The 12,384-nt window shown below is 36.3% G+C and overlaps 1 protein-coding gene across 4 annotated transcripts in view; it reads left to right on the top strand.

The window, feature by feature from the left end:
• SMARCA2 (SWI/SNF related BAF chromatin remodeling complex subunit ATPase 2) overlaps window positions 1-12,384 on the top strand; it is a 114,109-nt gene that overhangs the window by 73,966 nt on the left and 27,759 nt on the right. For all 4 annotated transcript variants that reach the window (XM_087742556.1, XM_087742558.1, XM_087742557.1 and 1 more), the window contains one exon: window positions 2,481-2,699. In XM_087742556.1, coding sequence (XP_087598682.1) covers window positions 2,481-2,699 — 219 coding nt within the window. The remainder of the gene's footprint in view (window positions 1-2,480; window positions 2,700-12,384) is intronic.

Below are 12,384 nucleotides of genomic sequence, written 5' to 3'. Positions count from 1 at the left end.
ATAAAGATTCCTGATGTAAAAACTGCCTTGCAAGTGGAAGAGTGGCCTTTCAAGGAAGGTGTCTCACCAAAATGGGTGTCAATACTCTAGTTGTGCTAATACAGTTTATACTGAGTATATAAATTACTGGTTTTACACTGAGTGGCTTGGGTGGTTTTTTTGAGGACTATTTTAGTTACAATTTGGAAAGTTTAAAATAACCATTCACAGTTCACAGGACAGCAGTCCTGTGTGTTTTTTCTAAACTGGAAGTTTTAGGCTTTGAGTGTGCCAACACCTAAGTTCTTCACTTATGTGTAAGTATCCGTAGCGTAGGACTTTTTTATTTCCAGCATTTAGGCCTCGTTGAGGACAGTGTAAATACAATTACTGTATTTGTTACAATAAAATAAGGTAGATCTGGTTTGGAAATATGTCTTTTGGTAAGACACGGGAAGATAGGACCAGAGGTTTCCTGGAGATAAAAGTGGTTTGAGTATGATCCGAGGAAAAAACAAAGGGCTGTTTGTATCTCTTACATCTCAGATTAACTGAGAGTGTCTTTAATTTTCCTCCGCAAGCGTGTTTATTTCAGAAAACAGCTATTAAAATATACTACCATAGTAGTACCTCAGTCTTTGTCTTAGAGATAAAAACATGGTCATCACGGAAAAAAATGAAGCTTCAGCATTCACTTCGTATACTTAATGTCATCATAATATGATGTCCCTGACTTCACTGAAGTTCTCTGGTAAATAATAGAGAAATCTATCCCATCTATCCCATTTGGGCCTTCTCTTAGTGCTGCTTGCTGGTTGCCAAGTTAGCAATAAACCAAGCCACATGTCTGGCTTGAATGAGACGTTTTTTGAAATGAATTCAGATTGAATGAGATGTTCTTTAAAAGGTGAAATATGGAAGTCTGCTATAAAAAACCTAAAGGCTATACAGCCCATTCATCATTGTCTGAGGTAATGAAGGATGGGGAAGACCCACATGTATTTATAGTTGCTTCTTGAATGTAGTTGGACCTGCAGACTGAAGACACACATCTTACATTCTGCTTTTCACCAAGTTTAGAAATCAGATAGGGCCCCAGACAAGATGATGAAGACCACTGGTAAGATGCTGTGCCTGAGATAGTATTTTGGGAATGCTTGTATTTGAGAAGTGCCGAGATGAGGGAAGATTCAGCATATTCAACAGTGCCATCATTAAGCCTCAGTTAGTAAATTTGGCTGGATTTCAGCTGTCCCTATAGATAAATAATATCTCTGAATGTATGCATGCCTGTGTCTTGGCTAGGGGTGTAAAAGGATGATATGTCTAGTTGGCATCCTGTGTAAGTGCAGCATCATGCATGCAAGGGAGGGGTTTGCGCATAATTGAGAATGCTTTTTACAAATGTTTACTGGCCAAAGCAGTAGCCAGTTCTGATGCTAAGCCGATTCTGGTGCCAGTCTGTTTATGTTAGTTTTTCAAATATGAACAGTAAATGCTTGGTGGCCACCTGTTTGTTTTCTCTGCTTAGCAACTGATTACTGAGTGTTTAAGTACTGTATGACTCTTCAAAAGGCCTATTTGAAATGGCTATTCATATTATCTGATTTGGGCTACTTAAAAAAATGCAAATGAGAATCACAAGACCATAGGAGCCTAGGTCAGCGTATAGTCAATGGAGAGAGGTGGATGCTTCCCCGGGAGGGTTATAAGGCACCTCACTGATGAGTCTGCAGTAGGTCATGGGAATGTATCCTGAGTATCCACATCTGTTTTCTGAGGTAATTGCTCACCACACTTGAAATTAATTTATGTGATTATTTCAATTTGATCTTAAAGTCTTAACACTACCTTCTAATATTCTTAACACTTTACCTAGTCTTATCTGGTATTTTTGTATGTGTTTTGATTTTTGGCTAGTACATCAGTAAGATCAGGAAAAAAATTAGTGGTTTAAGCATGTTGGCCTTCTGGCAAACTTTTCTCTGAACTTCTAAGTGTCTCTCTTGATTCCTTTTTTCTAATACCAGCTTTTAAATATTATTCTGATATTCAGACTCACAAAACTAGTGTGTTTTCAGTTATTCTTTTTAGTTACATAGTAATAACACCTTATGGCGATGTTGTCAAGGAATGATTAGTATTTGCAGATCACATTTATGAATACAAAGAAACCATAAAACCTGTGGTAAAAAGGAAGAGAGTTGTTTAATTAACACAACACAATGGTGTTCTTGTGATCTGCTTTCTATCACTTAGCTGCTGTGTTGTCCCAGTTAATTCAGTAAAAGGTAGTTATGGAGTAGTGAACTTGACTGAAAATCAATCCTCAAGTGTAGCTGCTTCTTCTTATAGTTGCATTTTAGAAGTATCATGGAAGGGGAATACTTGCGAAGGAATTGATTTAAAGTTTCAAGTATCATTAGATAGCCAGGAATTTCCATGGTTCACTTAATATTTGCCCTTAAAACTGTTTTCTCTTTTCCCAACTGCCATCCCAGCGCATGGACATGGACCGTCGCAGGGAGGATGCCAGAAACCCCAAGCGTAAGCCCCGTTTGATGGAGGAGGATGAATTACCATCCTGGATTATTAAGGATGATGCTGAAGTTGAAAGGCTTACGTGTGAAGAAGAAGAAGAAAAAATATTTGGAAGAGGATCCCGTCAACGCAGGGATGTGGACTACAGTGATGCTCTCACAGAGAAACAATGGCTGCGGGTAGGTTGTCCCTTTTTTGGTTTGGTGTTTTGTTTTTTTTTTTTTTTACAGATGAAATTTATTCATTTGTGGTAGGGTTTTTTTCTGTTTGAACTCTGCACAGTTGCACCAGGGAGAGCATAATTACTTAAGGCCTAAATATCCTTATTATCCAGGTTTTGCTGCTGTGTTGAAGGCATAAGTAAGTTTTAAGCTGCATTGCCGAAACTTAGCAGTGTTACTAAATGCTGAATCAGGACTGTGATAGCTTTCTATTGCTATTTTTCTACTGCCATGGATCTTGACATGTTTCTTACGGCTTCAGAAACTTTTGTTAAGTGTCATCTTTAAGATATATGAAGAATTCTTTTATGGTGGTAAAGACCAGTGATCAGTGTATATTACAGCTTTCTGTGCTGCAGAAGCTTTTAATTTTATTATTTTTTTAAATACCTAAACTTAACCCTTTTAAGAATTCGGAAACTTTCACATAAGTCTTCTTTCTCTTGTGCTGTTTCATTTCCAAGAGCTGAGCATTTCTTGGCTCCACTGAGATCAAAACCCTTGATAAGTGATATAAGAATTTAAGACCTGAAAGTAATGATTCTAAACTTAACTCACACCAAATCTGTGATTTTGTTGTACTTGAGGATTCTTGCCGTTCTTCTGTGAAATACACATCTGATGAATTCTAATGCATTTGCCTTTTCAGAATGGTAGGAACAGGGGTGGCAAGGAGGTGAGGACTGATTGTTGGAAAGTCTTTTCAAAACCAGGAAATTTGATAATGTTATGATTTCCAAAACATACAGATAAAGTTATGTGCAAAACTAATCTACATGGTTTGACAGAATAAGTTTTATTGTAGAATAATTACATGCCAAAGTGAATATACAATGTAGTTTTTGTGTATAGTGTGCTGAAGATAGGTAGAAGTCTTACCTACTTCAGTTACAAATGTGATGTTTGTGAGAGTGCATTGTGCAATACTATGCTAAAAGCTAATCCGGATTCTGCTGCTGGATGTAAAGCTTAGGGGAGCAAAGGTTTGAATTATACATCAACTGTAAATCTAAGCAAGTTTATGAAACTACAGGAGTTTGATACTTGACATTTTCAAGTAGTCACTGGATAAGAAGGACCTAGAAACATAAACTTCTGTCTGGATTCTGGAACATTTACCTTTTCCTACAGTGGAAGTGCTTGCAGCATAGTGTACATCTACTCAAGGTCATTTTAAGCTAATTATTTTTAATGATGGAATACTTTGGCTATGGCAACATAGAAGTTAGCTTTGGCTTGCATGTTTTATGTCTTAAGTTGGCTCTGATATTTGTGTTAAGTGCTTTTGGCAGCCCTAAAAAAATAATCTAATCCACCTTCCTCCTCAAGGCAGAATCAGCCAGTCGTGTGTCATTTATAACAGATGTTCATCTGATCTGTTCTTCAAGGCCTTCCCTGGTAGTGAATTTAGAAGTCCACAGCAGAATGTATTTAACTGTTTGGCTTTGCCTTATATTTTATCTGAATTTTCTTGTTGGATTTTAAACCAGTTACTTCTTTTCTAATCACTCTGGTCATGCAGAACGGGCTGCTGCCTTTCTTTTTTTAACATTCTTTATGTCACAGAAGAGTTGTTTACCTGTTTGGTCAATTCTTAAGGTTAACAACCACTGCTCATTCAGTCCTTTCCCATAGTTCCTGTTTTCTAGATCTATTGATTGTCTTCACTGATTTTCCCTAGCTGTTCTACATGTGACTGGCATCTTTCTGCAAGTTTGGTCAAAAGATAGACATCAAAATTCCAGGTGCAGCCTCATTTGAATAAAAAGGAGGAGTTCTTTTGCATAATTTCTAGGATACTTACACCTCACGATCCAGTATTTCATTCTCGTAACAGCAAAGATACTAACTCAGGTTAAATTTTTGATCCAGTATAAGCCCTTAATCCTTGTCTGTGGATCTACTTCCTGGCCAGTTTTTCAGAATCATGTTTCGTATAGTCAATCTTTCCTTCCTAGTAAGAGGATTTAGCATATGCCCTTGTTGAATGATATCCCAAGTTTCCTTCACCAAAATTATTTTGAATTTTGAGCCTGCCCTCAGGTGAATTTCTGGTGAGCTTTGTGTTCTTCGGAGATATAGCAGGCATACTTTCTGTTCTGTCTTCCTAAAGACACTAAAAACACTGAAAAGCACTGGACCATTTGATAAAGAGCCATTAAGGACTATTCTGAAAACAATTTCTTACCAGTTCTCCACTTGCTTGATAGTAATTGTTTTCACTATTTGATTCAGAGGCTGTTGTGTGAGACCAGGTCAAAAACCTTGCTAGTCAAGATGGTACATATACTACCCTTTTTTCAACATGGCTTGTTATTCTGTTTCGAAAAATTAGTCTCCCTCCTCCTCCCTATTGAGTTGTTAAGCGTGTTCTCAGATTAGCTAAATTAAAACTAAGTCAGATTGCTTCACAGTGCATTGCAGTCACTACTGTGACTCTATCGTATACATATTTTAACTTACGCTTTCAGGTCGTCTTGAGAGTGTGTTGAAACAAATGCAAATGTAGGAACTACCATACTTTTTAGACTCTTTATTCAGAGTCTATATTAACTGCTTAGGCAGGTTCAGAATAAAAACTCCTCTCCATTGAGTGGGTACTGAAATCTAAATCAAGTTTTCTGAGTTTTTTTCATGATCTTATTTTCCATGTGTGCGTAGGTTTGTGTGTAAAACAGAGTTCTTTGTCACACCCATTGGCCTCCCACCATCATCACTTTTATATCTTCTTTAAGAATTTAAGTGTTTGTCTTTTTCTGTAATAACATCTCTGGAAGATTGTAGAAAAAGCGGTAATAATCTCATACAACATTCTAAAGTGAATCTTTAACTATATAAACATATAAAATCGTGGTAGCTAGTTTATAAGCATTTGTATCTTGTGGCTTTGTCACTGTAACTTGTAACAGTATCCTGCATATTGCATGAAAATTTTGAATTAATCATTTCATGTTAAATTGGATGCAGTGAACTACTTATATCAGTATAACTGGAAAAAATTAGCAGGGCTAATAAGTTCTGAATTAAGAATAGTACTTTAATTCGTAAGACATCCTTTTACCTGTGTTCTATATTATGCCACTCTCCAAAGGTAACTAGAGATACTTCTATTTTTATTGCAGTGTTACAGAAGCATGAGCTTTACTTACCAGCAGCAAGGATGCCCCTCATTTTTTCTCTTGCTGTGGCTGCTGTTAACAGTTTTATAGCTATCTTCTCATGGGATTTTCTGGAGTAAAACTTTGCATTTCTGAGTAAGAAGTTGGTTTCATAATACCAATATCCAGTCCTCAGCTGTCTCTTTTTCTTTATGTGTCTTGGGGAAGTTGACTAGATCTCTTCTGTTCTGAGGAGTTTTGCCTCAATCAGCAGCTACAGCTCTGACTGTGGAGATCAGCTACCTGCTCCTTTTCAGTTAGATGCTGATCCCTCTGCCGATACACCCAACACTGAAGAGCAGAGCTAAGGTCATGGCAGATCCCCACAGGATGCATGCATATATACTGACCAGCTGTGTCAGCTCCCTCCTTGCTAGGAGGTCAAGTACCTGAGTTTGGAAGCAGGAGACAAAATAATTACAGAAGCTAAAACTATGGACATATGCAGTGTTTAATGAGACTGTGCTGCTGCCCTGAACAACCTGTAATTCAATACCAGCCTCCCAGGAAAGCTGTAAGACACAAACGGGCTTTATCACTAGCTGTCACTGCAGCCTGCTGTTCTGTAACTGTTGGCATGACAACCATATTTCCTTAAAAAAAAAAAAAAAAAAAAAGAGAGAGAGAGAGAAAGGAGTTTGCTTCCTGCTCCTACGAAGCATTTATATTCTGGAAGTATTTCATGCTCTAGCAGATTCTATCCCTGCACCATTTCTAACAGGACTGCAAAATACTTTGCTGGATCCCATGGCAGGTTATTTTCTAGAGGGGTCACCTACTAAGGACTCCATTGCTTAGGGTAGGCTTCAAGAATCAGAGGATTTGTTTGAGTAGTTACAAGACAATTAAGACAGTTGCACCTGGATTCAGCTTCTCATTCAGTTTAATTGCTGGCTAGGTGACATGAATAAAGTTTTATTCCGTAGTTGTGCAGTTCATGTGCAATAGCTTTGCATGTTGGCCAGGGAAACATATTTGAGTCTAAAATGAGCAGTGTCTTGTTTACCTCATGCAGACATGCAAAAGTCAACTATTGTGGACTACTTGTTTTGCTGATCTAAAAATTGTAAGTGAAACTCAAGCATTTAGTCTGTAATTTGTCAATCTTATTTAAATTTAAAGAAAGCCAGCGCTGGCTTTCATACACAGAGACTATTTAGTAAGTACTGTTTAACATAATTGTGACATAAATTTTATTTGGTTTTTTGTTTATTTTACTAAGGTAAATATGTTGTATAATAAATCAGACTACCTAGCAAGAAAATGTTGGGCATGTTTTCAGCTGTTTTCTCATCAGCTAGAACTTTACATAACTTTTTGATTTTACACACTCTCTAATAGTCTGTTAAAAGTTAGGTCTGGCATCAGAGGTAGTAAAGTTGGGCCAGCTTGTGACTACAACTTGACATAAATTACTAAAAGTTTTTCAGTTAGGTGTGTATTTTCTGAGAGAACTTCCCTTTTATGTATACAACTTTAGAATCAATAATAACATATTTTAAGACATGGTTTTGTAAATTGTGATGGTGGAATTTGATCTTAGAGTAGTCTTCGCTAGACACTGAAATAGCTGTGTGGAAAATCAGCATTACAGTCGATAATTGTTTTAGCTTCACTTTTCATCTATTGGTTGTTATTTTTAATTGTAATGGAGGGTTTTTATATAGTCTGTTGGAGGCTGAGATTCTGTGAATCAGGAGAAAAGAAATAACCCTTTACTCTGTGTGTAGTTTATCTGCACAGTTCATGTACATGATACACCTTCCACCCCTATTTTTCTCTCTTCCTTACTCCTCTATACCATTTCTGGTGACAATCGCAAACTTTCCTGACTTGCTGCTAAACCTGTTTAGCAGTCGAGTAAGTGAGTATTTGCCCAGGGCATTTGAAGAAAATTGCATTCTGATCTGAACTCTGCTCTGTAGTATTGAATTGCAGATCCAATTGAATTTGTTAAGCCGTAGGGGAAAACAAGTCATATGTAAAAGACTTTGTCACTGGAGGCTTAAAAAGTCCACCATCGCAGGGTGTTGTCTATTTTGTGACCAGCAATCATCAGAATGCCCCAGGTACTATTTTTTAATAGTGAAGCTGGTAAGTTTTATGCATGTGGAAGCTGATTTCTTGAAGGATTAGAAAGTTGGACATGACTTCAAGGCCTCATGAAGCCAAGCCATTTTCATGTTCTGAGTATTACTATCTATCTTCCATGCCCTTTTCAGGAAATTCAGTTCTGAATCTATTTAAGAAAAGGGAAAAATGCCTACTTTTAAGTTGCAGTGAAATTAAAACCAATGAAGCAGTTTAGATGAAAGGGGCTTTTCTTGGCTTTTGATGTATGAGAAGGAATTTAAATGCATCTACCTGATAGCTTTGGTTCTCTATTTTAGCAAGATGGGTTTGTTAGTTTATAAAGAAAAAAATCCTGATTTACACTCTGAAATTTACTTTTACTTTCTCAGAATCTGGAGGCAGGATTGAGAGTATTAATTTTGGAAACTAACAAAGTACTTTGAAATGCCTCTTCAATATTTGAGAGGTATTCTCATTAAGGCAGTTTTTAGTGTTCCAGAAACAGTTTTCGTGTCAAAAAGACCTCAAGTCAGGAAATCTGAACAGCTGTTTCAGAGGAATACCTATCAGTAAAACATCTTGCCATATTATCATAGGATTCTTTTTTTAGTATGTGATTTTGTCCATATGATGTTACATGTAAAGTTCCATAACAAATATTAACACCGTTTCAATTGGAATTGTACATATATTCTCCCCTAGAAAACATTAGGATAATAGTGTCATATAGACACCTTTCTGTATTTTTAAATAATGTGAGTAGTATTGTGAGTATTAGACTAAAATAAACTCCATTTTCTTTGAAATACATACCAAGTTCATATATCCTGGCAACCATGAGTTAAAACTCTGGGTTTCAGGCTTTGTTATGTTATTATTGTTCCAAGTGCAAAATTTTGCATGAAAAAATTAGGCCTTGTGGTTAAGATGCCTGAAATACTCTTCATGTGGAAGGTCAAAATTCAAGTCAATTTCCAAAACTGAAACACAAACAACTATTAAATACTTCACAAAATCCACAAAAAATGAAAGTGCATTAGAAGTTTAAAACATTTTTGTTGCTAGGGGCATTTGCAAATGGAAAGAGAAGCAGCAAACATTTTAATGCTTGAGTCCACTGCATTGTTATGTTCTCTGACATGCCTTGACAGTAATGATGATAGGTCATATGCAGTAGGTGACCTTTTGTCACCTATCAAATTTTTGAATAGAGGCAATAAATTTTCCTATGTTGATTTGCATTTACGACATGGGTAAAAATCACCCATACCTTTCCAAGTGTATATTGTGGCCAAAGTATTTATTCACTCTGCAAAAAGGGAAGCATTTGATATTTTGTCTTGTCATCAGGAGCAAATTGAGAGACCATTTTTGTAAAGTGCCACCTTTTGAAGGCAGACCTGAGCAGGTGATGGGAAGCTTCACGCTGATATTTTCCATGCAGCAAGCATGACAGGCAAAGTAATCCTTTTGATGGACCAGTGTATGGACACAGAGCTCTGCTACTTCTATAGAAACTCGCAACATAAATGAAAGCAATTTATCTCTTGTATGTAAACAAGTATGGAAGTACTAACTTAGCAAATATGGAAGAACAGGAAAGTTTCGGACTGAACTTCTCAAACATTACTCAGCCTATCCTTAGGCATGTCGTATGTGGAAGGCCTTAGGCAGTTAGCTTCCTGGGTCATTCTGAAGTACTCTGCTTGGTGAGCAGAATGGTGTATTTCCTTACTCTAGCAATGGAATTTTAACTTTTAAAAAAGGAAAATCCTACAAAACTTTTCTAGTAATTGTAACCCTGTAATTTCATCCTGTACTCTGAAATTGTTAAGTTTAGAGTGTTACAAGTTATGGTTTAAGGGATATCCATTACATTACATTGCCAAATGCAACTGAAAAGAATATAAAATATTTTTAGCTGGATTTCAAACTCAGAACCATAGGACTTTGTTGCTGCTTACAGCCCTGCTTTAGTTTTTCGTATTTGCACTTACACTGTACCGTACATTATTCTGTTGAGAAACTTCACTTCCACTTAATCCTCGTTGCCTTTTTAGGCATCTTCTTTGTATTCTTCAGTTAGCCTTTGCTTAGATAATAGTTTTTGCTTGTCAGACTGTAATTTGCATTGCAATTTATCCCAGAAGACCAAAACACCTTGTAGACAGATACTGGTCATGTTAGATTTTTACTTTTAGGCTGTGATATGCATATTAAAGGGTCAAGCTCTCCTGTAAGTCCTGCCACAGTCTGATAACTGCAGCTTTAGAAGCATCCTGAAAACATGGAACTTACTACATCACTGGTAGAAGTCAGCCTCACAAAATATTGTTTTGGTATAAAATACATAAAAGATACATATAACTTAGCTTTTCTCAGCAAGTTGTCCAAAGTTTGACTTAGTTTCATTTCATGCTAGCTTCCTCCAAATTCTGCAGTTATTAGAAAACTATATTGGAATTGTCTTAAAGGGCTACCTTGTACTGTTTATTCTTTAAACACAGTCTATTTCTATGAGTAAAATTTTTTCCTCTGTCAGCATAGGAAGTGAGTAGTATAATCTCTCGCCATACATTATCTTATATCATTCTCTCTTAACATTGCATGCTTCCCACTCTTAATTGCCTCAGAGTACCTGCGTTAATAGCGAAAGTTCTTTATAACCAGTTTCCCATGCTATTGGAAAAATCCATAAGCCATTTTCTGTGAATAAGTAGATATGAGAGATTCTATGAACATCCACTGAAAAATAATGAAACTATTATGGTTTCTGAAAGTTGTTCTTTTATTTTTTCATTATATTTGTTTTATGCAAGATATTTTATCTGTTTGTCTTGAATTTATTTTCTCCATTTTACTCCCATTTGGTTATCTTCCACATTTTAACCTTGGAATAAAAAATGTCTGTGAGAATGTGTGAATATACTTAAATATATGGGAGAAGGAGAACATGTGAAAGAAAGTACTTAATGGTATGACTATTGGCAGAAGCTGAGTTTACTTTGACATGCATAAAACTGCCTGTTTAAGCTTTATACTATAAGCTTCTCATGTTGCATCATTAAGAACAGTAGTGTTTCAGGGCACGTGTAAAATTTATGCTCACCTGTAAAACAGAAGCCTTTTGTTAGTCTGTTGATCAAAAAGAGAGAAAACGCTTTTAATGTTTTTATGAGCAATTAGAAGGTATCACTGGATATCTGTTCACTTGAGAGCCAAATAATTCACTTAATCTAAGGCTAGAGATTTGGCTCAAAGTGAGTGATTTCACACTGGAAATCTGCTAATCATCCCTTTGTGTTATAGTCCTCAGCTGTGTTGTTTCCACAGTAGAAGAAAAGGTGTGTTGTTCTTTATAGGAAACTTTCTACTAGGATATGCTATCCTGCTGTTGGGTGTGTTGCAGAACGAGAGTTGGTCCTGTCTACTTACCTTTATCCAGTGCTTAGAACTGTCAAATTTATTTTTACAATAGAAAAGATACCTGTCACTGCAAATGTTAGCAGCGTTCACTGGAAGCAAATGTGGTCCTGGAAAGAGTCAAGACTGCAGTTTCTTTCCAAAGGACTGGTCTAGTGAGGGTATAAATCCTGGCTGTATATCAGGTATCTTTCTGATTTAATTAGTAGGGTCTCAAAAGAAAATGGAGGCAATGCTTTTTGAATGAAGAAAAAAAAGCCCTGGAAAGTTGATTTTGTTTTTTTGGTTTTTTGGTTTTTTTAAAAAATCCATTAATTTCTATTCTGAAGGATTGAATTTTGAGAATTTTTTCATAAGGAGCAAAATCAAATGTTAGAGTCTAATGTCTTTAGTTCTTGGCATTATAAGCTGCCACACTGACAGTCTGCCAAGACATGTAACATTACAAAGTAAAGATTTCCTACCTTTTTCCACAACAGACGAATATAATGTCCGTAAAAAAAAAAAAAGTAAATGTCCATAAAAACAGCCCTATTATTCAAGGAAAAAAAAGATAAATTAAGATTGTATGGTACTAAGAAACCAAAGACCTTTGGCAACTGCAACAGTATTTTGTGAAACACAAGCTAAACAGCAACAGAAATTACTTGTCTCAAGACTGGGAAGAGAAGCCATCCTACATAACTTTTTATTAGTGGTCAGCTATAAATGCATTTCTGATTGTTTATTTTACAAGGGAGATCATGAATACAAAAAACCAATGTGTTGTCTGACTGGGAGACAGTAAATCCTTGGAATGTTGTAGAATTCCTGTTTTTCCTTGATTGGGGAATTCCTGTTTTTCCTTGATTGGGGATCTGGTCTTTATTGTTGAATATCTTCATGACTTCATTGCAGCTTGTTTCCTCCTGCTCTGCGACATTTGTCTGTGAGCCTGAATGGAATGTAGTTGTTACCTAGTACTATTTTAGTACTAAATTGTCTTAAAC

Source organism: Nipponia nippon, unplaced genomic scaffold (genome assembly GCF_047370975.1).
Source record: "Nipponia nippon isolate SJK-2023a ecotype South Korea unplaced genomic scaffold, ASM4737097v1 scaffold_8, whole genome shotgun sequence".
Taxonomy (NCBI): Eukaryota; Metazoa; Chordata; class Aves; order Pelecaniformes; family Threskiornithidae; genus Nipponia; species Nipponia nippon.
The sequence above is the reverse complement of the archived record's forward strand: the minus strand, read 5'-3'. Positions and strand labels throughout refer to the sequence as shown.